This window comes from Dermacentor albipictus, chromosome 2, assembly GCF_038994185.2.
Source record: "Dermacentor albipictus isolate Rhodes 1998 colony chromosome 2, USDA_Dalb.pri_finalv2, whole genome shotgun sequence".
Lineage (NCBI taxonomy): Eukaryota > Metazoa > Arthropoda > Arachnida > Ixodida > Ixodidae > Dermacentor > Dermacentor albipictus.
In genome coordinates, this window is record NC_091822.1 from 57,806,092 (window position 1) to 57,827,996 (window position 21,905).

Genomic DNA, 21,905 nt, shown 5'->3' on the forward strand with positions numbered 1-21,905 from the left:
TTCATTCCATCATTTTTTTGTCATTCAGGGCTCAGTACCTTCACACGGCGAGCACAAAAAAAATAGAAAATAAACGGCAGAGATTGAGGTGACTAGTGCTTTATTTGTGAGGTCACAAACTCGAGCGATATACATGCACGTATTCCGGTCACTCGTCTGTAGCGTCAAGTCGGACGGAGCAAAAACACTATCGACGTAACACGTTTTACTCCCATTCACTTAGTACCGCAGTACCGTTGTCACTCTGGAGGCCAAAATGCCTCGTCCTTTTATACCCAGACATGCGCGCCAGCGTGCCTATGTGCCAATCGAAATAGCGATGGTAAACCTACTGCACCCGGAGCCCACGAGACATACGCCCGACATACGCATGCTTCTTTTTATCTATGAACGCCGGTATATCGCTATCTTTTTGAAGAAATGGAATGCGCAGACTAGATTTTAATATATATGAACAACTGCCAGAGCCTTGTGAGTCATTTACTTCACCAGGCACTGTTACACAATAAACAGCACTTCATCGTGCGTTGGTGATCGAATCGCCTGACGTAGTGTGTCCCTTGCCTCAAATGCTGACAGATTAAACCTCCCACTAGCACTCAACTTCCCTGTCATTAGAATTATGGCGAGAGTGCCAATGTATCTGTGTGTGTATTTTTTTTCTAGAACTTGAATATCCATAGGCGTCAGTATGGCGCCATAAGGAATTGCACTGCACAGAAGTAGTTACGATTATGTGGCTCAACCGTGCGTTGCACGTCATGATTAACACTTCCAAGCAGGCCGCTTGCTGTAAAGAATTATGTTTACGAGCACGAAAACGACTGATATTTTCCCGAGGAGTGAAGAGATGAAGAGCTGGAAAGGATGTGCAAGTTCTCTCCGTTGTTGCGGCATTGGGTCCAAGTTCCTTTTCTTCTCGTTTCGGCACAGACGACGATCATCCAGGTGACTCCAAGCAGAATTAGGGTTAAGGATTGAAACTTATACATGTCGTCGTAGGAACCTCTCTTGTCCCTGAAGTATCCTAAAAAATAGAAAAAGAAAAATCCCTGATATTAAGATTATGACAAAGCATCAATATTACAACAATATTAGAACTGACATGGTTATCTTCTGCTAGAAGATATCTTTTGCTGCGAGGTTCAGTTATGAAGTATCGGTATGTCTTTTATATATTATCCCGGTTAATTTTGCCGGGGGGCGCTGTTTGGGTAACACAACGTTCTACTAGTTTTGTACTATTTGACTAACCCGGCTAAGAAAAAATAGGTTGCGCTGGCTTCAATACGGCGGTGAAGTATTTGGTTGCAACTTTTTACACAAGCGAAATGATATAATACTCATTCAAGGTAGGTTTTCCTAAGCTGCATGCAATATCCAGGCAGGAAATTCGCAAATACAGCTCTGCAGTCTTCCGGTAATAGGAAGTAGCAGGGTTAATCGCCATCAATCGCGCATAATGTTCGCAGATTTTCGCGGAAGACGAAAACTACAAGCTGCCAAGGGATGCAAACATGTACGTGGATTACTTCCCTCGCGCAATAAGCCTCTTGCAGCTGCGTCTCGAGCAGTTGCATATGGTACGCTTGAAGATTGCCAACTGTCTTGGAAGTCCAAATTTTACGCTTTACTTCCTCTCTCTCACTGCTGGCCATGCTTCTAGGCGGCCTTCATAGGCGACAAGAGCTGCTACTCATTTCATCTACTTTGGTTAGTGCTCTTCGTGAATTCTTCGATATTGGAATAAGCTTTCGCCAATTAAAATTTTATATTTCCATCCGGTTGACAAATATGCGACTCATACGTACCTATTCCTTGCGGTCATGTTACGCAAACAGTTTTTAGAGCGTAGTATTATGCAGCTTTATGTTAAATTATATTGCCAATTTGCCACCTTTTCAAGAAACATGAACGTTTACTGGCGTCCGGTAATAGTCGTTTAAATCTAAATGGCTAGTTATTTCACAAGTGCTTCGGGAGAAGGTCAACGAGATGTTGGCCGAGAAATAGAAGCAACGCTTCTGTAGATCGATAGACATGGTCATTTCGAACGCCAATGCCGGAGAATCTCCTATGGGCATCTTTTTTCTTTATTTAATGACGGGCCGTGTTCGCCAGGCTCTATCAACAATGAAGCGCTGCTTTTGATATTTAACCCAGAACCGGTTTTCGCTATAGTGAACAACCACTATTTTGTTCGCCAAGGTGTTAGCACATCACGACACAGCCCTTCTCTTCAGGGCGCACATCGAGCGAAGGAAGATTACCTCAGAAAATTTCGAAAATCAATTGCTAGTGCAGGTAAACAGCGTGTCAAGAGCTGCAATAAACGCATTGAAAGAGGCAGGCCAGCTCATTCTATTTACTGTATTTTGCACTGATAGTAAAAGTGGAGAGAAAAACAACGTTATAGTAATCGGTAACTTTTTTTTGGGATTGTTCGGATACTTTCGTGGGAAACTTCAATCAGTTATATATGAAATAAGTAATAGTAATCGTATTTGTGACATTTTTGTTACGTGTACAAGCCTACTTCGTATAAACATTTCAGAAGAATACCAATTTGACAGGGCCAATTAGCCAAAGTTGCACCCATTGCATTTAGTTTGAACAAAACAATTTCCCCTCATGACTTCAATTAAAAAAAAAAATCAATTTCCCCTCCCCTCAAATATTGGCGCTACATATATTGCAGCATGTGCTCTGGACTTGCGCACTTTATTAAAGCATCTTCTACACACTTTTTTTTTGCCCAGTACGTTTTCCGAGCGCTGCTTACTACGGAACACTGCATAGAGTTATAATTTGATGCGGCCTAAAAAATGTTGCAGATTAATTTTTATTCAACTCTGCAATTATGTTAATAAATTTCTGCTGAAATCTGAAATGGATATAATTACTGGGTGAGCCTTAATTAATTGTAGATTGCCCGCAGAAGGCACGCACTTAACATTTGTGTGAAGTGTATTAAATGTTTATTCTCACAGGGTACCCTGGATAAATTATTTCTATTAGTTTGGAACCAGGTAAGCGATATTTATACGATACGAAGTCACATCAGCAAAATATATTTCTGATAAGTTTCTTTCAAAGCACACAAAGCATTTGCTGTATTGACTATTCTTGAGAAGACTCCCAAAATTTTTTAAAGTTATGTGTTACAGATGACAGATTTGTAGTGCTTGAGCTATAATGCTCGAAAGGTTTCGTATCACATGTCTAATAATTGCAATTTATTGTTGAAATGTTAACGCTTTAATATTGTATAAATGTTCAACGAATAACTTTATGGCACATAATATATATTATTATATATGGCACATATATGTGCAGATAACGGACAAAAGACTTTTCGCTTACCAATGAATAGTGGGTTCAGTAAGAACAATGGACCCGCCACTGTTCCCACGATGCCGTAGCCAATAGGCAGCCTTTCAAGCCCGATGTACTCGGCCATGAGAGCGGGATACAGAGGAATACCGCATCCCTGGAACAGTGCCACGAACATGCACACGACCAGAAGGGTGGCGTACGACGAAGAGAAAGGCAGCGCGAACATGCAGACCGCCATGAGCGAATAGTTGAGCATTGTCAGAGTACTGCGGCGTATGTATCCGCGGTCTGCCAGCACGGGAAGGCCCAGTCGCCCTACAGTGTCCGTGATAGAAAAGAGGGGCACGAGGTTCACTGCGCTGGCGACTGAAGAACCCCGGTCGACAGCAAAGTCCACAATAGTTGTCATAAACACCCCAAAGTTGAAGTACAAAACAGTGTACGTGAACAAAATGACGTAGAGCATGGGACTCCTCAACACCGTCATACCGTATAATAAATTAGTATGGTCCGGTGGTGTCTTGTTGGTGGTTGCTTCTTCGCCAGGAGTTTCTAAATTATTGCGCTCTTTTCTTTCAACAGTAAAGATCCCTGCTTTCTTTTCTGCATCCGTGGGCTTTTCGTGCTCACTGTTATGCTGCGTCGAGTCTGGCTTCTTCAGCAGCAAGGCCAGGGCGGTTGCGTGCATCGTGATACCACCGTATATCAGCATGCTTCCTCGAAACCCGTAGCCATTGGCAAGGAAGAGCAGGAGTCTAGGGAAAATGAAGGCAGAGGCCGTACAGCCGGTGTACATGATCCCGAGCGCAAGCCCTTTGTATTTCTTGAAATGCTGATTCACTAAGACGTGCAGTGTAATGAACGTGGCACCAGAGCCAATTCCTAAGAGAGAAGGGAATTAAAACAAGCATGTCACTCACTGTTCCAAAACGAGCGGGGGGCTACTTATTGAATAATTTACAGGAAACTTAAGCGCCCTTCATTTTATTCATTCATTTATTTCACATAACTACAGCACCGTAGTTTACCCAAGATGCAGGACTTTTTGGCATACAGTGAAAGCTCGTTAATTCGAACTTCAATAATTCGAATTTATGGATAATTCGAACTGTACGATTTGGTCCGGCCAAGCTTCACAGAAGTCTATGTATAAAAAAGTCCGTTAATTCGAACGCGAGAAGGTTCCCTCACGGATAATTCAAACTACGCTCACCTGGCACACGGCCAGAGAAAAGCGCCTACTGCCTACACACAAGGCTGCATTGCCTCCGAAACGGAGAGAACGGCGAGAGAAGGCAAAATCGGAAAAAAATCTAACCGACGCGGGGTCAGCCAGAAGGCAGTGGCGGCTGCCGCCTCTCCGTTCTACGTAACCTCCAAGACTTCTTGCCCGTTGCGAATCTCGGAGGCTTTGCAAATCTTGTACAGCTGCTAATGTTGTGCGGAGATGGCACGGCAAGCGCCAAAACAGGGCGAATCAAGTACGTCGCAGCTGCGCTTGCAATCAAGAACCAACGAATCAGGGCCTTCGCGACCTTCACATGTTCAGCGTCTTTGTCTCGGCAGTCTTCATCGGTTGTGCACCTCTGTTTTCAGCTTAGGAGGTATCGGCCGTCGCGAATCATTGTGATAGTGTTAAGCCTCGGCTAACGTTCGTTTCGGTGGACATCGGTGGTGTGGCACAGTCGGACCCAGAGCTTCGACTTCGACTTCGGCACACGCCATCACTTTCTGACACGCCAAATTTCTGACATGCCCTACTGCTTCCAAATCGCAGTGTACTGTTGCTCTCCTTCACTTTCGTTAGTTCGAACTTTCGTTAATTCGAACTGAAGCGGCTTCCCCTTGCGGTTCGAATTAACGAGCTTTTACTCTATTAAGTCGATCAAATATGAATAAAAGCGACTCAAACACGGACATTATCAGCGTCAACGACATGTCAAATCAGCAATATGACAGCACTCAGTATAATGAAAGTGACGCTTCAGCGGAGCTACGTGGCTATCAGCTTCAGAAACATTGCGTGGTTAATTCTTAACTGCGCGATGGTTAAGAATTGTAAAACATAGTTATTTGAAACGTTAGAAGCCTTCCACAAAAACGTATAATCTACTATAATATCGGTATTACTAAGGTCATTCGATACTTTTCTTGTGGTCAAGAGACTCCGCCGTTACGCTATTGGTGTGTTGATCATAGCGCCCGAAGTGGACGTACCGCGGTGCTGGCGTATATAAAAGGACATCGGGGTGGACGCCAATAGAGCTACATGGGCGTTCTGTGCCTACGCCAACTACTACGCAACGGTCGACTGTCATTAGAAGTGTTTGAATATTGCTGGCGCAACGAGAAATTTGCCACTCCAATTTTTTTGTACAGTACTCGAAAAGCAAAACGCAAACAATTTTGAAACTATTGCAATGCGTTGTTTTCTTTCCAGATTTACCGGAATTTGTGACCGCTCCTTAACTGAGACCCGAAAACGTATAATGGGCAAACAGTATTTACATGTCGAACTTCCATGCCATTACGCGTAAATTGTGCTAGTCACTGTCAAGTTTCTATTTCTGAGCACTGTGCATATCTCCCCGTGTGGTGACAGCAGTGCTTCAAGACAGCGACAATACCTAAAATTTGATGTGGGCCTGCGTGTCTGTCGAATTGAAGGGCGCCGACGTTGTTTGCCCAGTAACGGGGACCTACGAGACAAGTGGATGCGAGCAGGGGCGTAGCCAGGGGGGAGGGGGGGGGGGGCTTATGGGGCTCCAGCCCCCCCCCCCCCAGAAATTTTTTCGTGCTGCCCATGAACCGCCGACCAAAGCAACCTCCGGCGCCGGAAATCATCCTGGATTTTGTCTAGAACATCTTTTCACGCTCGAAAACCCATTTCACCGCGAATATTGCGAACTCGGGCTGTATTTCGCGGCAACGCCCACGCACCGGGAGTCGCATAACGCAAGCAACCCCATCTGAGCACAAAGTTTCAAGGATGTTTTGATGGCGAACGGGCTCGCCGCGGAATCGTACACTCTATGATAGAATTTACGGAGCGCGTGGATGTCAATTACGAAACATTATGGGTATAAAGTTCTTATAAACTTTTGATGTGAAAGGTGCATTGACATTTCCAAACGTGTGCTTTAGATTTTCAATTGCGGAACTTTAAGTTTCCCTCCCATTACGCTCTCATAAATATTTGACGCCAAAGGGGCATTGACTTTTCGAAAGTCGTACATCGGGCCATACAACGAGACAAGCCAAATGAACACGCTATCAGACAAGTTGACAAAGCCCGCAGCGAGGCCCGATGAGACGAAGCGTTGTGGTGGTTCATTCGTGCCGTCATGTCGAATAAAAAAATATGAAAATTTTTTCACCTGCGCTACTATTTAATATCGCCATGCATAAACTCTCTGAAAGGCTGGCCGCACTTCCAAAAATAGGCAACGTAATCTATGCAGACGATATCACAATCTGGTCCCCGGGGGGATCTTTGGCCGATCTAGAGCAATCTCTCCAGGCGGCCTTAGATGTAACGGAAGAATTTCTTACATGCACGGGTCTCAAGCTGTCACCGACCAAATCCGAACTCCTCCTCTACAGACAGTCGAGGCAGGGCGTTCGGAACCTCGAGCTTCTGGAAACGCTGCAAGTCGAAATTACAACACGAGAAGGGCACCCCATTCCGAGGGTGAACTCCATCAAAATTTTAGGACTTCTAATCAACGCCAAAGGCTGTAATGCAGAAGCTCTAAACAAGCTGAGCGCGCAGGCGAAAAACATACTAAGACTCATAACTAGAATCGCAAGCAAAAGGGTGGGACTCAAGGAGGACAACCTACTCAGGGTCTTCCAAGCTTTCTTTATCAGCCACATTACTTACACGGCACCGTACCTCAAGTGGAGCAAAATTGAAAAGAACAAACTCGACACACTCATCAGGTCCGGCATCAAAAGAATACTCGGTATTCCACAATCCGCTAGCACATTAAAACTACTTGAACTCGGAATTCACAATACCACAGACGAATTAATTGAAGCACAGTTTATTGCACAGATCTCCAGGCTTTCGTCAACTAAGCCGGGTATCAAAATTCTTGATGAAGCTGGTCAACTCCCTATACAGGCACCGCTCAACCGACACCCCCTGTCTAAATTAGCCTATGAAGGTATAAAGGTCGATCCCGTGCCAAGGAACATCCACCCAATATATAACGAAGGTCGCAGAAGAGCGCGGGCTAGAGCCATCCTTCGACGAATAGATCCTTACGGGGCAGATGCATTCTTCGTTGACGCCGCCAAATATGGCAGCGAAGACAAGTTTGCAATCACGGTCGTTGACGCGCGCGGAACGCTTATCAGTGCCGCATCAATCTACGCCAAACACGCGAACGAGGCGGAGGAAACCGCGATAGCCTTGGCTCTTCAAGCCGCAAAAGGCCCGGCGTCCATTTTCTCTGACTCGCGCACGGCGGTCAGGGCTTTCTCGTGCGCTCTAGTTTGTAAACAAGCAGCCAACATCGTTAACAGATGCTTTCGTATTAATACGCGAGAAGAAACTGCAGGTCATATCAACATAACATGGTTCCCGGCACACATGGACGATGCAACTAACCGAGCGGGTTGCAACCCTAACGAGCGGGCCAACTGCCTGGCGCGTGAATTCACGAACCACGCCAGAGCTAGCAGTCCGGCTCTCCCGCAGGATTGCCCCTTCAAAGATAAACTTACAACCTTTCACGAAATTACATCACATTACAGACACAGCAGGAGAAAATTCCCTCCCCCCAGTCCGAAACTGAACAGGGCTCAGGCTGTTGCTTTCAGGCTTTTACAGACAATATCGTACCTCACCCCGAGAGCGCTTAGTTGGATAGACCCGAACTTTCCGCAATCGTGCTCCAAATGCGGTCACGCGTGCTGCTCCTTCGACCACATGCTCTGGCTGTGCCAGTACAACGCGGGCTCCGACTTTCATAACGAGTCCAAGTGGGACGCCTTGCTGAAGAGCTCGGATTTCACAAGCCAACTACAGGCCGTCCAGAGGGCCCGCGACGTCGCGGAGAGTCACCATCTCCCTGTCCCGTCGTGGGTGGAGCCACCAACTTGATCGGGGAGCCTTCGGTTGCCCCCTAATCAAGTTGCTCAGGACACTCCAATAAAGTTCTTGTCACTGTCACTGTCACCTGCGCCAAAGCACCCAGTGAAGACACTAAAGCCAGCCAAGGTAACTACGTTCTTATTTATTTTTTCTTCTTTGACTTTAATTCGCGAGGACACATTGAGCCTCATCAATTCCTTTGTTCACGCTCCCCTACCTGCGGGCTGCCAGAGCCAGCCAGAGCGCATGCGTTTTTCTCGTGTTGTCCCGGCCACCGCGCGGCGCACTTTGGTGCGCGTTCGATTTTCTCTGGCCGAGTGAATTTTCGTCTGGCAGAGCTTTGAACGCTTTCTAGCTAGCAGACGAGGAAAAGAAACAATGGTCGCTAGCCGCCATCAAGGTGGGGACTCGACAGATTGCACCGCGTTCGTTTGAGCGCAACCTCTCCAGAAAGTCTTGTCTCGCCAGTGTAGGATACCGAGCAGTGTGCGCATGGTTCTTGGTGGACCAAGCGTCCTGTGTCTTCTTCGATATTCCTTTAATAGCCACATTAGTTGCCCAGAGTAGGCATTCCATTATGACCAACATACTTTGCGTTTTTTTTTTTATTACGGTGCCCCCGCCCCACAATAGGAAAAAAAAATGGCTGTGGCTTAGGTAAGGTTAAGCCCAGGATGCGAAGCATACTAGCCTTTATTTTAGTTGTTGAACCACTGTTTAGCCTGGTGAACTGCTGTTGCTTGGCTATATTTGGTTCGGCTAGACGAAGAAACAACTCATGCATTACTTCTTCGCCTTCAAGAGTGGAACGCGACAGCGTTCCCGTCGACCCGCCAAGGGGTGTAAGACAATGGGCTACAGGGCAGCGACTACGCGCCCCGCATTGGACGCGGTGAGCGTCGAGCAAAGCAGCGTTCGGCGCGGCAACGAAATGTGCGCCTGAGCAAGAGACGCACGCCTTAGAAACAGCGCGTTTCTAAGGCAACACCGCATTCACTAGAGGCGCTTTTGTACCGCTTTGAAGCGTTGTACTCGTGGCTCAGTGGTAGCGTCTCCGTCCCACACTCCGGAGACCCTGGTTCGATTCCCACCCAGCCCGTCTTGCAAGAGTTGAGCCAAAGCCACTTCTCCTCTGTCGTGACGTCACGGTGTCACGTGATTTCATGGTCACCGCCGCGCCTGAGGAGCTGGGTTGAGCCCTCGTAATATGCTTCGCATAAAAAAAATGGCTGTGGCTTAGGTAAGGTTAAGCCCAGGATGCGAAGCATACTAGCCTTTATTTTAGTTGTTGAACCACTGTTTAGCCTGGTGAACTGCTGTTGCTTGGCTATATTTGGTTCGGCTAGACGAAGAAACAACTCTTGCATTACTGCTTCGCCTTCAAGAGTGGAACGCGATAGCGTTCCCGTCGACCCGCCAAGGGGTGTAAGACAATGGGCTACAGGGCAGCGACTACGCGCCCCGCATTGGACGCGGTGAGCGTCGAGCAAAGCAGCGTTCGGCGCGGCAACGATATGTGCGCCTGAGCAAGAGACGCACGCCATAGAAACAGCTCGTTTCTAAGGCAACACCGCATTCACTAGAGGCGCTTTTGTACCGCTTTGAAGCATCGTACTCGTCGCTCAGTGGTAGCGTCTCCGTCCCACACTCCGGAGACCCTGGTTCGATTCCCACCCAGCCCGTCTTGCAAGAGTTGAGCCAAAGCCACTTCTCCTCTGTCGTGACGTCACGGTGTCACGTGGTTTCATGGTCACCGCCGCGCCTGAGGAGCTGGGTTGAGCTCTCGTAATATGCTTCGCATAAAAAGGGTTGTTGCGGTGCAGCGAATTGTCTCATAGCGAAATTCCTATTTTGTTACTTCTTTTGCGGGAAGTAATGGGCCATCGGGCGCTTCAGTTGCCGGATACTCTTATTATTGCAATAGCAATTATATGGGCGCTCTAGGCGCATTCCTGCCGTCCCCGTCACCCTTATGTTCCGCATATAGTTCAAGGGCTTTAACATCGTGACCCCGCGGTGCATGCTGTATGTGCGAGTGAAAGCGCGTGGGGGGTGGGGGGGAATGGGTGAGCTGATGATGGCGGCTCAGTCTTGTGTGCGCAAGGGAGAAAAGTGAAGAGCAAGAGCGCCGCCTTCCGTCGCGCGCGATACATCCGGGGAAGAGGATGGCATGGGGGTGGGATCTAATATTCTGTGAATCTGTGAATGCGCAGCATGTTTATTTGCCTTGTTTGACGCATTATATACCGTGACTTTTTCTTAGATACGTAGATTTATTGGAGACTTACATATACGCATGTTTAGATATCTTGTTGCGAGGTTTTGTGTATACGTGCAGTGAACTTCGTGTTTCCAGCGGCACTTTTTTGCCCTTTATCAAGCAGTGTCTTTGCATTTGTATATTCCATTGTATCTTCGCATTTCTAATGTACGAGGGCAAGTATAATGAAAGTGAGCCTACCCACCCCGCGCAATTATGGTTCTGTTCATTATCTACAAGGCCTGCGCGTAGCACACAGGCATCTTTCATTTGCAAAAGTGACGCGCAGGTGGGAGGATAAATGTTCTTCAATGCTCTCATACACTGGGTTGAACATGGTTTCGAGCCGTAATGGACGCTCCAGAAGTTGAGCAGCCTGGCGCCATTAATTTTTTGACAGCTGAAGGTGTTTCCCAAAAAGAAATTAGTCGCCGCATGGCTGCTGTGTACACTGAACCTTGCATTTCATTGGGCACTCTGAAGCGTTGGAACAAACGGTCCAAAGAAGGACGTGGGAGTTGCAAAAACGATCCCAGACCGGGCGAAAACCATCGTGCAATCACCCCTAACAAAATTGCAAAGGTTTATGAGCTGATGAGACAAGAACGGAGGATAAGCATCGATTAACTGGCAGAGTCTGTGAACATCAGCCACAGTTCACGCCATAATTCATGAACATCTCAGTCATTGGCTGTTGTGTGCGCGATGGATGCCCAAGATTTTGAACCACCGCCAGAATACGGAGAAGATCGGCGCTGCCTTCACTCATCTGATCCGGCATCACAATAAGGGTGACGATTTCTTGTCTGCAATTGTGATAGGAGACGAACCATCATGCCCCTAAAACGAGCCTGAAACACGATGGCTAAGCTTACAATGAAAACATTTGAATTCACCACCCCCAAAGAAAGCAAAGGTCGTCATTTTCGCCGGAAAGGTGTTGACTTTTATTTTTCGATCGTCAGGGGCCATTACTGATAGAATTTGCTAAATCTTGAGAGACTATCAATTGTTTCCGATATTGTTAAACGCCGGATCGGCTGCGTGTCGCAATCAAGAACAAAATCCATGGAAAATTGACGATTGGGGTCACCTTGTTCCACGACAATGCCCGTCCCCACATTGCTGAATCGGGTAATACAAAACTGGCGAAGTTCAAGCGGGAAACGCTGCAAGATCCGCCATACAGCTCAGACCTGTCGCCTTGCGACTTTCACATTTTGGGGCAACCGAAAAAACAGCTCAAGTGAACCAGATTTGTCTTGGACGATGACGTGTAAGTCAGTTGCAGACGTTTTGAAGCAGCAACCGAAAGAGCTTTATGAGACGGGAATTACACGACTCGTTAGTAAATGGGACAAATGTCTAAATGCTCGTGGAGGCTACTTTTAATTAAAGTGCCCCGTTTGTCACATATTCGCATTGGCTCACGTTCATTTGACTCACCCTCTTATATTCTGCAGAACTCCTGCTTGTTATAGGTGCTCTCTGTTGCAACTATAATTTCGGTGCAATCGCTCGCGATACACGACCGGTGACAGCTGCTGCTACATCGGAACAAATGCCAGCGTCATTGAGATTTTCCACTGGCCATTGCATATGTAGAAGTATGTAAACAAGGACCTTGAATGACAAAGTTTCATTAAAATATTTGTCCTCAACTTGTTCATTTCATAGCCTTTGCATTTTTCATATCAGCGGCATGCACTGCTTTGCTTGCTTGGAACTGATGTACTTCTAAAGTTCGTGTGATATTTTCTTTACTTATTAAATAGACAAAAACATAGAAGCATTCACATCAGTTATGTAGGGCACAATATTTGGCACATACGAGTATATTCTTTTATGAAAAAATACACGTTTTAATTGTATTGACAGTGCGTAACCTTCTAGAATTTGTTTGCAGAATCTTTGGCAGTGGCAGTGTAGTAATTATTTGTGTATTTGATACCTAGGCAAATTGTTTAAGACCAAGCTTCAGCTCGGGCCCAACTCCAACGCGGCCTATTCAGATACATGTAAAACGCAGAAACACTTTTCTGAGATAACTCCTGAGTGGCTTTAATGGAATTGGTTGCATTTGAGAGAGTAAGTTAAATTCGGGTGTCTGTTGGAAGCGAAATTCCAATTTAGGGCCTGAACTTTGTTTAAACACTTTTTTGAAAAATTCTAAAGTTCGAAAAATATAAAAAGACGAAGTTTAGAAAGAATAGCTCTGCATCGAGAACAGATATCGCGGTTGTTCTTTGAAAATTTTCGTTCTCTGAAGATTTTCGATTTTTGCCACTTTTCAATGAAATATTGACGACCTAAATCGAAATTCCGTAACAAACAGTCACTAGAATCTAAGTTTTGCTTTTAAACGCAACAAACCTCGTCAAATTTGGTGCAGTGGTTGCCGAGAAAAACGAATTATCCTTCTACATGTATTTAGTTAGGAGCATCCGAGCCACCCCCCGAACGAAATTTCTGGCTACGCCACTGGATGCGAGCCATTTGCTGGTGAGAATTTATCGGCTTCACTTACGACCGTACGCGCGTTCGCATATCTGGAGAACATTTTGTTGACAATGCAATTTTTCGTGCAGATGAGTGTGCGGGGAAGCAAAATATTTTGCCGCAAAGTTATTTCTTTAAACAGAAAGCAGACGCCATTCCTAGGATTTCTGAAGGCCTGCCGAATCACTTTTCTAAGCCGAAGAAACAGCCTCGTCTAGTTAGACAGTTTCATTCTTTGATCTGATACCCGTTTGCGTTTCCCCTATATTATATCCTTCATTTGTGGCTACCATGTTGCACTTTCGTTAAGCAAAGGTGCTATTCTGCAAGGGGAGACGCAGCTAGCACAGATCATAATTTGTGCTCAAAGACGTTATTTCCTACCGCGCCTGAGTTGTCAACGCAAAAGAATGATTCAACAAACGTTTATTTCCTTCTAGCCGTCATCTTCATCTGAAGTGTTGCTACAATTTCTTCATCCGCCGCGATGGTTCAGTGGCTACTGTCGGATTTGGCAGTCGTAGCTGTAGGAAGGACCTTGACGGGGAACTAAGCGAGCAGGGTTTAATGGCAGTATTTACATTTTGAACTCTTTAAGCAAGATACATTGGCAGTCTAGCGCGACTCCCATATGGAGCCCGCAAGACTAACATACAGCAAACAGCTTACGAGCACACTGTTCACTAGTACGTCTTTAGCATGCCAACGAGCACTCAGCTTCCGACGACGAGCACACACTAGCAGCCGGGAAACGCTGCTTATATCCTCTCCGCTTGACGTCATGGTTCGACGTCACCGTTCGAGGGCCCCGTGCACGGATTCCCCGTGGACGGAGTCCCAGTGGACGGAAACGTTCGTCCAGTCATTGTAATCTAGCCGCCTCCCGCAGGATGGCCATCACACACAAAGGCACACACGTTCGAGCCCCCACACACACAAAGGCACACACGTTCGAGTGTCCGGAGCCGACGTGAGAGGGCTTCGTAGAACTCTCGGTGCCGAATAGCTCTTGGTGCCGCATAGCTCTCGGGGCCGACGTCAGAGGGCTTCGTAGAACTCTGCTTTGTCCCGGGTAGCGCGGCGGAGTGCCACATTCCTGAGCTGACCGCGCGCCACGTGGCTGCCAGCCATTCGCAGTTCTCCGAAGTGCGCCCCGTCTGGTGGGATTGGAACACGTGCAGCGGGCTGAAAGCTCGCACGTTGCCACCCCGTACGGCCATTCCTAACACTACGTAGGCTGTACTGGTGAGCCCATGTTCGCGGGTTTTGAAGCGGTAAGACACCCTCTCAGAACCATATTTTGTGACGCTTAACACCATCAATGCATGAACGTACTTAATTCTATAGCCTGGCGGAAAAAAATTTTTTTCACGTCAATGCCATTCATATATAGTTTAGAACCAGCACGCGCATTTCACGTTCCCCGCCAACTTGCGCAAATGCACTCCATCATCGAGCGAATATCGATTAACGTAGTTAAAAAAGAAAATTGAAATATTAAACTCAGAGTTAAGCGCAAAGACAGAGATAATCGCTATTGGCCAACTGTTTTTTCGTTCTCCATGTGCTGCGCGCAAGTTATTTTTAATTTCCTTTATTGTATTGACATAACCTTGTATTTTTTTGTAGTTTCGTACAATTACTGCTGCTTTTTTTTATTTTCCACTTCATGCAACGTACCCACTACCCTCTGCATTGCCGTCGGGCCCTGAGAGTAATGAAATAAATAAATAAATAAATAAATAAATAAATAAATAAATAAACTGCACCGACGAAACCATATTGCGTGAGATCTGCGACCTAGTGGGTTATGTACACATAACCGCTGTGGTGTGCAAGATAAGCACATAAGCTTCCGATGCTAAATTCCTTCTCCTTCTGTTCCCGTTGCATGTTCAGTCCACAAACATGCGGTAATAAATACGGGAGTCACATTGCTCCTGGTAAGAATTCGCATTATCGCGTTGTTCCGGTCATCCCACCGCGGTGACTTATTCATTCTCTCTTACTTGTGCCAGCGCCTCTTCTGGCGCCTTTTGTCCTTGTCTGAAGCTCTCAACAAAGTTTCGTGACAAGCTAAGGGGCATTTACTTATGTATTTTAAGCCCATTCGGTGAAGTTCAAACATCTAAGCAGCTGTTTGAATAACTGCATCATGAGTTCACTTTCAAAACTAATTTAGGCTTTAGAGATTTAAATAGCCCCACAGAGTCACAGCTCATGAAAGTGACACAAGACTAATTAGGGCAAAGAAATGAGAATGATATGACACTTGAGGGCGAAGAACAAAGAACCCCACAATCGCTTGCCTGCAACTAATAGTACAATAAAAAACGTAATTCAGGCAACCAGTACGGTGTGCGCAGTCACGAGAATTTAACGAAATCCATTTAACAGAACTAAATATTTTGGCACATAAGTTGTCTGGCATTGTTCTTTTATTCTTTCGCTCTATATTTGTTTCTTATATTTTTATTACATTCACCTTGCCAAGTAGTTTTCTTGGAGTTCTCGCGATGGCGCCGTCAAAACTGCTTGATTTCAAATGCTCGGTTTGTTCGAATAAACTTTTATTTGCAAGCAAGCCCTTCTTGTGTCCTTCTGCATTCGTCCCTGTTTGTCGCGCTACCCTAATTTAGTTATTAAATTATACAAAGGTGTATGGTTTAAGCAACAAACAGACACGTGGGCCCTGCTCAGCTCAGTCTGATCAAGCAATGAGAAGTTGAATGCATAGAACAACGAGCCCCCGGCCACTAGATTCCGATCAAGCCCTGCCGCTGACACGCGATTAAGCATCAAGAAGATGTTAAAGGCAGTACTACAATAAAATGATGCAGTGTATGTGCTCACCAAACAAGGCACCCATGGTGAATGTCAGTCCAGTAATGCTTCGGGAAAAGCTGCTGGTGATAAGCGACAGCCACATGATGACGCATCCTGCGTGCAGGACGGGGACTGCGCCAATCTTCTGGCATATAGGTCCCGCCACGAGCCCTGCGTTGAGGGTCATAGCGAAAAATCTTCAAAGAGAATGCTAAGCAAGGCCTGCATCAACTTTTGACCTAGTGCTTTAATTTCGAAGACCACTTTGCACGAAAATGACTCGACGAGAAAAAAATATTCAGGGGGCACTTAGTAGCCCCTAGATGGACTAATGCTAAGGCACTGCATCCACATCATGTGAAGCACAGTGGCGTCCGGTAGAACACGTGGCATTCGCGTTAGATCAGTTTGGAGCAAAGACATTTGTGATGGCTATCCAAGTATGCGGATAGGCTAAATGTCTCGTGCATAGTGTGTGATGTTCTTCTATCTCGCGCTTCGATGATGGTGGTGACTATGATGATGATGATAATGATGATTTCATGGCATCCCCTTTGAAACGGGGCAGTGGGAAGTAGTCGCCTAGCCTGCTTGAATTATTCAGCTATGCTAAGCATGTTCTTCATTTAGTATTTTTCTATAAATAAAATTAATCATTCATTTTAGCATTCAAAATCTGCCTTGTAGCGCTAGCTATAACTGCAATAGATTCGGTCGTAGCGATCCTTTTGGACAAGCTGCGCCTTCTAGCGACACCGCTGTGATGTTCACGCATACACACTAGTGCACAGGGATCCAAGTTGGCGTCAAAGGGAGAAGTTGAAGAGCAGCACTTATGCGGGGCGGCATACCCTATGGCTTATGTCCTGTGGGCGGAGAGGCATATACACAGTGGCACATACCAAAATTGGCGTCAGAAAGGTTTAGTTAAGAGCGGCGCATACTAACTGTATAGATAGGAGCCAACTTACACGCGTATACGCCACCGCCCGACATATTAGACTGTACTATCATCGCGATTGCTTTGCATTTTCGGGGAATAGGTAGACATCTAGCTAGATAGCTGGCAAGAAAAGTCGTCTGAAAATGCCACGAATGCTACCCGCAATGAAATCATGCAATAGTTACGTGTTTGTAATGTGAATTCTCAAGCGTTAGCTTGGTGCTGGCTGGGCATTTTCGCTTGCCATCTCGAGCTCGCTGAATCACTTGGGGTCTCGACGTCCAGCTTCTTCGACAACATTTCAGGGTTTACTATGTTTGACATTGTGGTCTAAACTACTGTGCTCCTATCATAACACTGACACAGCTGGGTCTGGAGCAGGGCATCGAGTGAGCCATCGCTACAGGTGGTCCCGGCTAGAAATTAATACACCATGATGGTAAACACCCTCGATCTGCTTAACACAACGCGTCCACAAACACCCATGCTTCCACCGGCCCACTAAGGGAAAGGCGACGCGTGACCGCGCCACGGCCATGCGTGCGCAATGGATGGGTTGCGCCGCCCGTGATGCACGGAGGCAACAGCATCTGCTGTTATTCCAGCAAACTAAGCTTTGTGCCCCGTGACCAAACTGACGAGCTGCCAAGGTCTGCGCTGTGAATTTCGACTACCGCGTGAAACTGAAATGACCTAACGAAAGTCAACGCTTTGAAATTCATCTTTAATTTTAGGTGATTATACCTATTCTGTGCAATACCAGCATGACAGAAGATGAACTGCATAGGTCACGTGCGCAACGATTTTTGTCATTCAATATTTTTTTATTGACGACCGCGGGAGTGATTAACCAATACCTGCGATAACAAACACCAGGCATCATGCCCGCCAATATCGAAGGCAGCGAATCACGAAGTAGCAAAGCCAGCGGTGGTTTTGTGTGAATTATGGGGAAATTGTTAAAATTTCCAAATTCTTTCCACTGACCAGGAGATATTATTTCGCCAAGATATCGGGGACGGCTTATTATCCCTAACATTCTATTGCCAATAATTTTATTAGCTTCAATGTGCTTGCTACCAATGCATATAAATGACTAATGTATGGCTACATTTCTGGCTAATACGTGTATGCTTAATATAGGCACTTAACGTGTACTTAATTATCAAATGCTATTTCGCACATTATGCTTGTTCGAGACGACTGCCACGTGAGGAATAATGTTTTATTTAGCAGGCTTCCTGCTACAGACAGACCTTAGAAAGATTCCAGAATGGTGCGAATTATACCTAATAAATTTGGATGTTAGTAAAGGTTAGCCCAAGAGAATCACACATATTACTGGGTTATCGAATCCGTACATTTAATATCTCCCTGGCTCTTTTTTTCGTTTGAGTATAGAAGAATAGGTATATTACAATTTCAAATACTGATATCCTATCCAAATGATAAACGAGTAAAGTTAATCGCAAGATTCATCGCAATATCTCAATGTTTTGTTCTGCTCTCGTTCCCCTAAAACTTCCTTTATAAAGCATGCAGGCATGTCCATGTAGAGCAGCTACTACATAAATGCTGAGGAAGAACAGGACAGATGCGATGCACTAACTTCCAAGAATGATTTTATTTCCGTAACTACCTAAACATATACCTTACGCACGTTACGTCCCAGGCACGGGTGCACTCACAGTGAAAGCAATATCAACACTTAGATTTGAAGCATGGCAAATGAACCAAATTCTATGGGTAGCCCATGCGTAAATACTCTATTTCCTTCTCTGGCAGTGACAAAGCCGTCTTGCTCATACATGCTTCGCCGTATGACTCAATGCTGCGAGCACCTTCAATGATTAGATAAGTGAATTCACGTTTGTTTTTCCCAATGATAAGTGTACCTTAGAAGCGGGAAACGCAACCACTTTTCTGATAATTAAGGCTAGGAAAACCATCCGGCAATGATTTGTTCGCTTTCTTAGTGCGCTTCCCTCAGCAGCTCATTCTCGCAACTGCCAGTTTGCTCAATGTAACTTTTCTCACCAGATAATTTTGTTGTGATAGCGATTATATGGACACCCCAGGCGCATTTCCGCCGTCGGTGTTGTCGTCACCGTGAGATTCCGTATAAGTGCAAGCGTGCGAGGGTGAGATGGCAAACGCGGTTCGATTTCGCGTGCGCGAGCGAGGAACGCAACCAGGATGCGTGCCATCTCTTGTGGCGCGCGAGGCAGGGGGTCGATGAGAGGGAGGAGGGGCGCTCTTTCCCGTCGGTTGCTACGGTACCTCGTTGTGCCGCTCGCCCGCCGCTCCGTGCAGGGCAGAGACAACCGCGGCATCTGCTACGGCGGTGACCACACGAATCGCGGACGCCGTAGTAGACGCTTCAGCAGACGCCGTAGGGACGCGTTACGGGCGCTGGTGCGTCTTGAAAGCGTCTGCGGCGTGGCTAAAGTGCGCGCCCGCTCGGGCCTGATCTTCAAAGCGACCTGCTATGTTTTAAGTCGAGACCACACGAACGCTTGCGGACGCGCGTAAGCTCGCGTCCGCGCGCCTAGCGCCTGCCGCGCCTCGCGAATAATGACGGTCTGCACCCACAAAGACGCGCGACAGCGCGCGCTCACTGGGCCCACTAACAGACGCCTTGGTAGGCACCGCTTCGTACTTTGTTATCGACAGTGTTTCATCAAAATGCTTCAATTTATATAAACGTAATTGTAATATTTTACAGCTGTTAGAGCAGCGTAAAAAGGAAAGAAGAACCACTTTCTTGCATGATATAAATCTGCTTCACCGAGAGTTGAACGTTTCGCGCCATAGCTGCGTAGCTAGGCGCGCCGACGCGAGCCAACCGCAGCGCTCGATAACAGAGCGGAGCTGTTCCCCGAGATAACGCCGAGTTTCGACGCGCACAAGCCATGCCGCACCGTTTGCGCATGCGTGGGCGCATGATCGCGAGCTTGCGCGCGTCCGCAAGCGTACGTGTGGTCTCGGCTTTAGGTGTGCGCGTAGTCAAAACTAAATTATGCGGTTTTACGTGCCAATACCACTATCTGGTTATGAGACACGCCGTAGTGGGGGACTGGGGCAATTCAGACCACCTGGGGCTCTTTAACGTGCACCTAAATCTAAGTACACGGGTACTGTCGCGTTTGGTCTTCATCGAAATGTGGCTGCCGTGGCCAGGATTCAATCCCGCGACCTCGTGCTTAGTAGCCCAGCACCATAGCCACTAACCAACCGCGGCGGGTAATGCATGTAGTGACGGTAGCTTCATATTGCCACGTGTACTTATCTTTATCGGGCGACCACGTTTGGCCGCCTAACAAATGTTATCGTGCAGCGCAGGACGCACCTGCATGTAAAAGAAGTTTCTGGAATGTTATCGATGGTTCCCTGCACTGTCTTTCACCGCAACTTGTGTAATCTGATTGCGTGTATGCGTGACGCGAATAGTGCAGAACTTTGTGGAAGGCACGCGGGTCCCATCGGTTAATCTGGAACATTCCACGACTGATCTATAAAAGCCGACGCGCTTGACCCGCCGATCAGATTTTCGACGATCACCAACCGTGTTCGCCGCTATCGTTGTGCTATAAGTGTAGCCTGCTTTGTGGGCACAGGTTCGCCCAATAAAAGTTAGTTTAGTTAGTGTGGACTTCAGTAGGTGCAGACGGATCAAAGTGCGATAGCATGGGAGGGGTGGTAAGAAAACCGATGAGAGCTGCGAATGCGTGAGCCTGCTCCGGGCCCCATGAGAATGGCGTATTCTTCTTTAGGATATCTGTCGAAGGCCGAGCGCCCGCCGTGGTTGCTCAGTGGCTATGGTGTTGGGCTGCGGAGCACGTGGCCGCGGGATTGAATCCCGGCCACGGCGGCAGCATTTCTATGGCGGCGAAATGCGAAAACACACCCGGTGTGCTTAGATTTAGGTGCACGTTGAAGAACACCAGGTGGTCGAAATTTCCGGAGCCCTCCACTACGGCGTGCCTCATAATCAGAAAGTGGTTTTGGCACTTAAAACACAATGATTTAATTTCTTTTAGAGCGCAGCTCTTTGGCGTCCGTTCCTGGGTTTCGCGTCGTCGTCGGCGTTGTCGTCGGCCTCGTAACCAGCTCGCCGACGAATCTGCTCCGCCGCCGCGCATGCGCGCTGTCGGCTCTCCGGGCGAGGGAGGATGATGGAAGGGAGGAGGAGAGACTGTGGAGGAGGGCTGGCTACACAAATGGCTCTTTAGCGTCCGTTCCTGGGTTTCGCGTCGGCGTTGTCGTCGGCCTCGTAACCAGCTCCGCCCCCTTTCATCCCCCCAGCGCTAGCAGCGACCGACTGATACCGCTTTCGTGAGTCCGCTACCGCACTCACGAAAGACGTCGTGCACTTCCTGCAACTCGCATTAACCGTCCATCGATCCACACCGATGTTAGTAGTGGGGGACTTTAATGTTGACATAAAGACAAAAAGCAATTTCCTAACACTTATGCGGGGAACATCCCGTTCCTCTCGCTCGTAACGCGTCCCACGGCTGTGACAACCTCGCGCGGCACTTGTATAGATCTCGTCTTTGAGAATCAAGCATTGGTGTACCAAGTCGAACATATATCAGTCTATTTCTCCAACCACAAAGCTTCCTTCATGACTGTCAAGAACTGTTAGTGGAGTCTTTGTTAAAGGAATACGTGTGAAAAATAAAAAAAAAATTCTGTGATAGCGCATACATGTGTTGCTCGATTTCTTTGCCTCAATCTATCGGAAAGGTGAAACAGCTTATTTGCTGCGCTCAAATTTCGCATTAGGAAGTAACGTAATCGTCGGTAATTTTTTATGATGAGGAAGTAGAGAATTTTTATGAAGATGTTGAATTAGGGATCATAAAAGTGCAAACTCAGTATGCTGTAGTAATGGGCAACTTCAATGCAAAAGTGGGGAAAAAGCAGGCTGGTGAACG

The 21,905-nt window shown here is 46.9% G+C and overlaps 1 protein-coding gene across 5 annotated transcripts in view; it reads right to left on the reverse strand.

Annotated features, from left to right (window-relative positions):
• Positions 1-783: 783 nt before the first annotated feature.
• The window catches only part of LOC135901885 (monocarboxylate transporter 13-like), a 92,181-nt gene continuing 71,059 nt past the window's right edge, over positions 784-21,905 (reverse strand). For 2 of the 5 annotated variants that reach the window (XM_070533607.1, XM_065431711.1), the window contains exons 3-5: positions 16,050-16,193; positions 3,364-4,218; positions 784-1,027 (exon numbers count right to left, since the gene is read on the reverse strand). In XM_070533607.1, the coding sequence (XP_070389708.1) occupies positions 807-1,027; positions 3,364-4,218; positions 16,050-16,193 (1,220 nt within the window). In that variant the 3' untranslated portion in view covers positions 784-806. Of the gene's footprint in view, positions 1,028-2,269; positions 2,381-3,363; positions 4,219-16,049; positions 16,194-21,905 lie in introns of those variants that run through there. The other 3 variants (XM_070533608.1, XM_065431713.1, XM_065431712.1) reach the window with 3 other exon arrangements.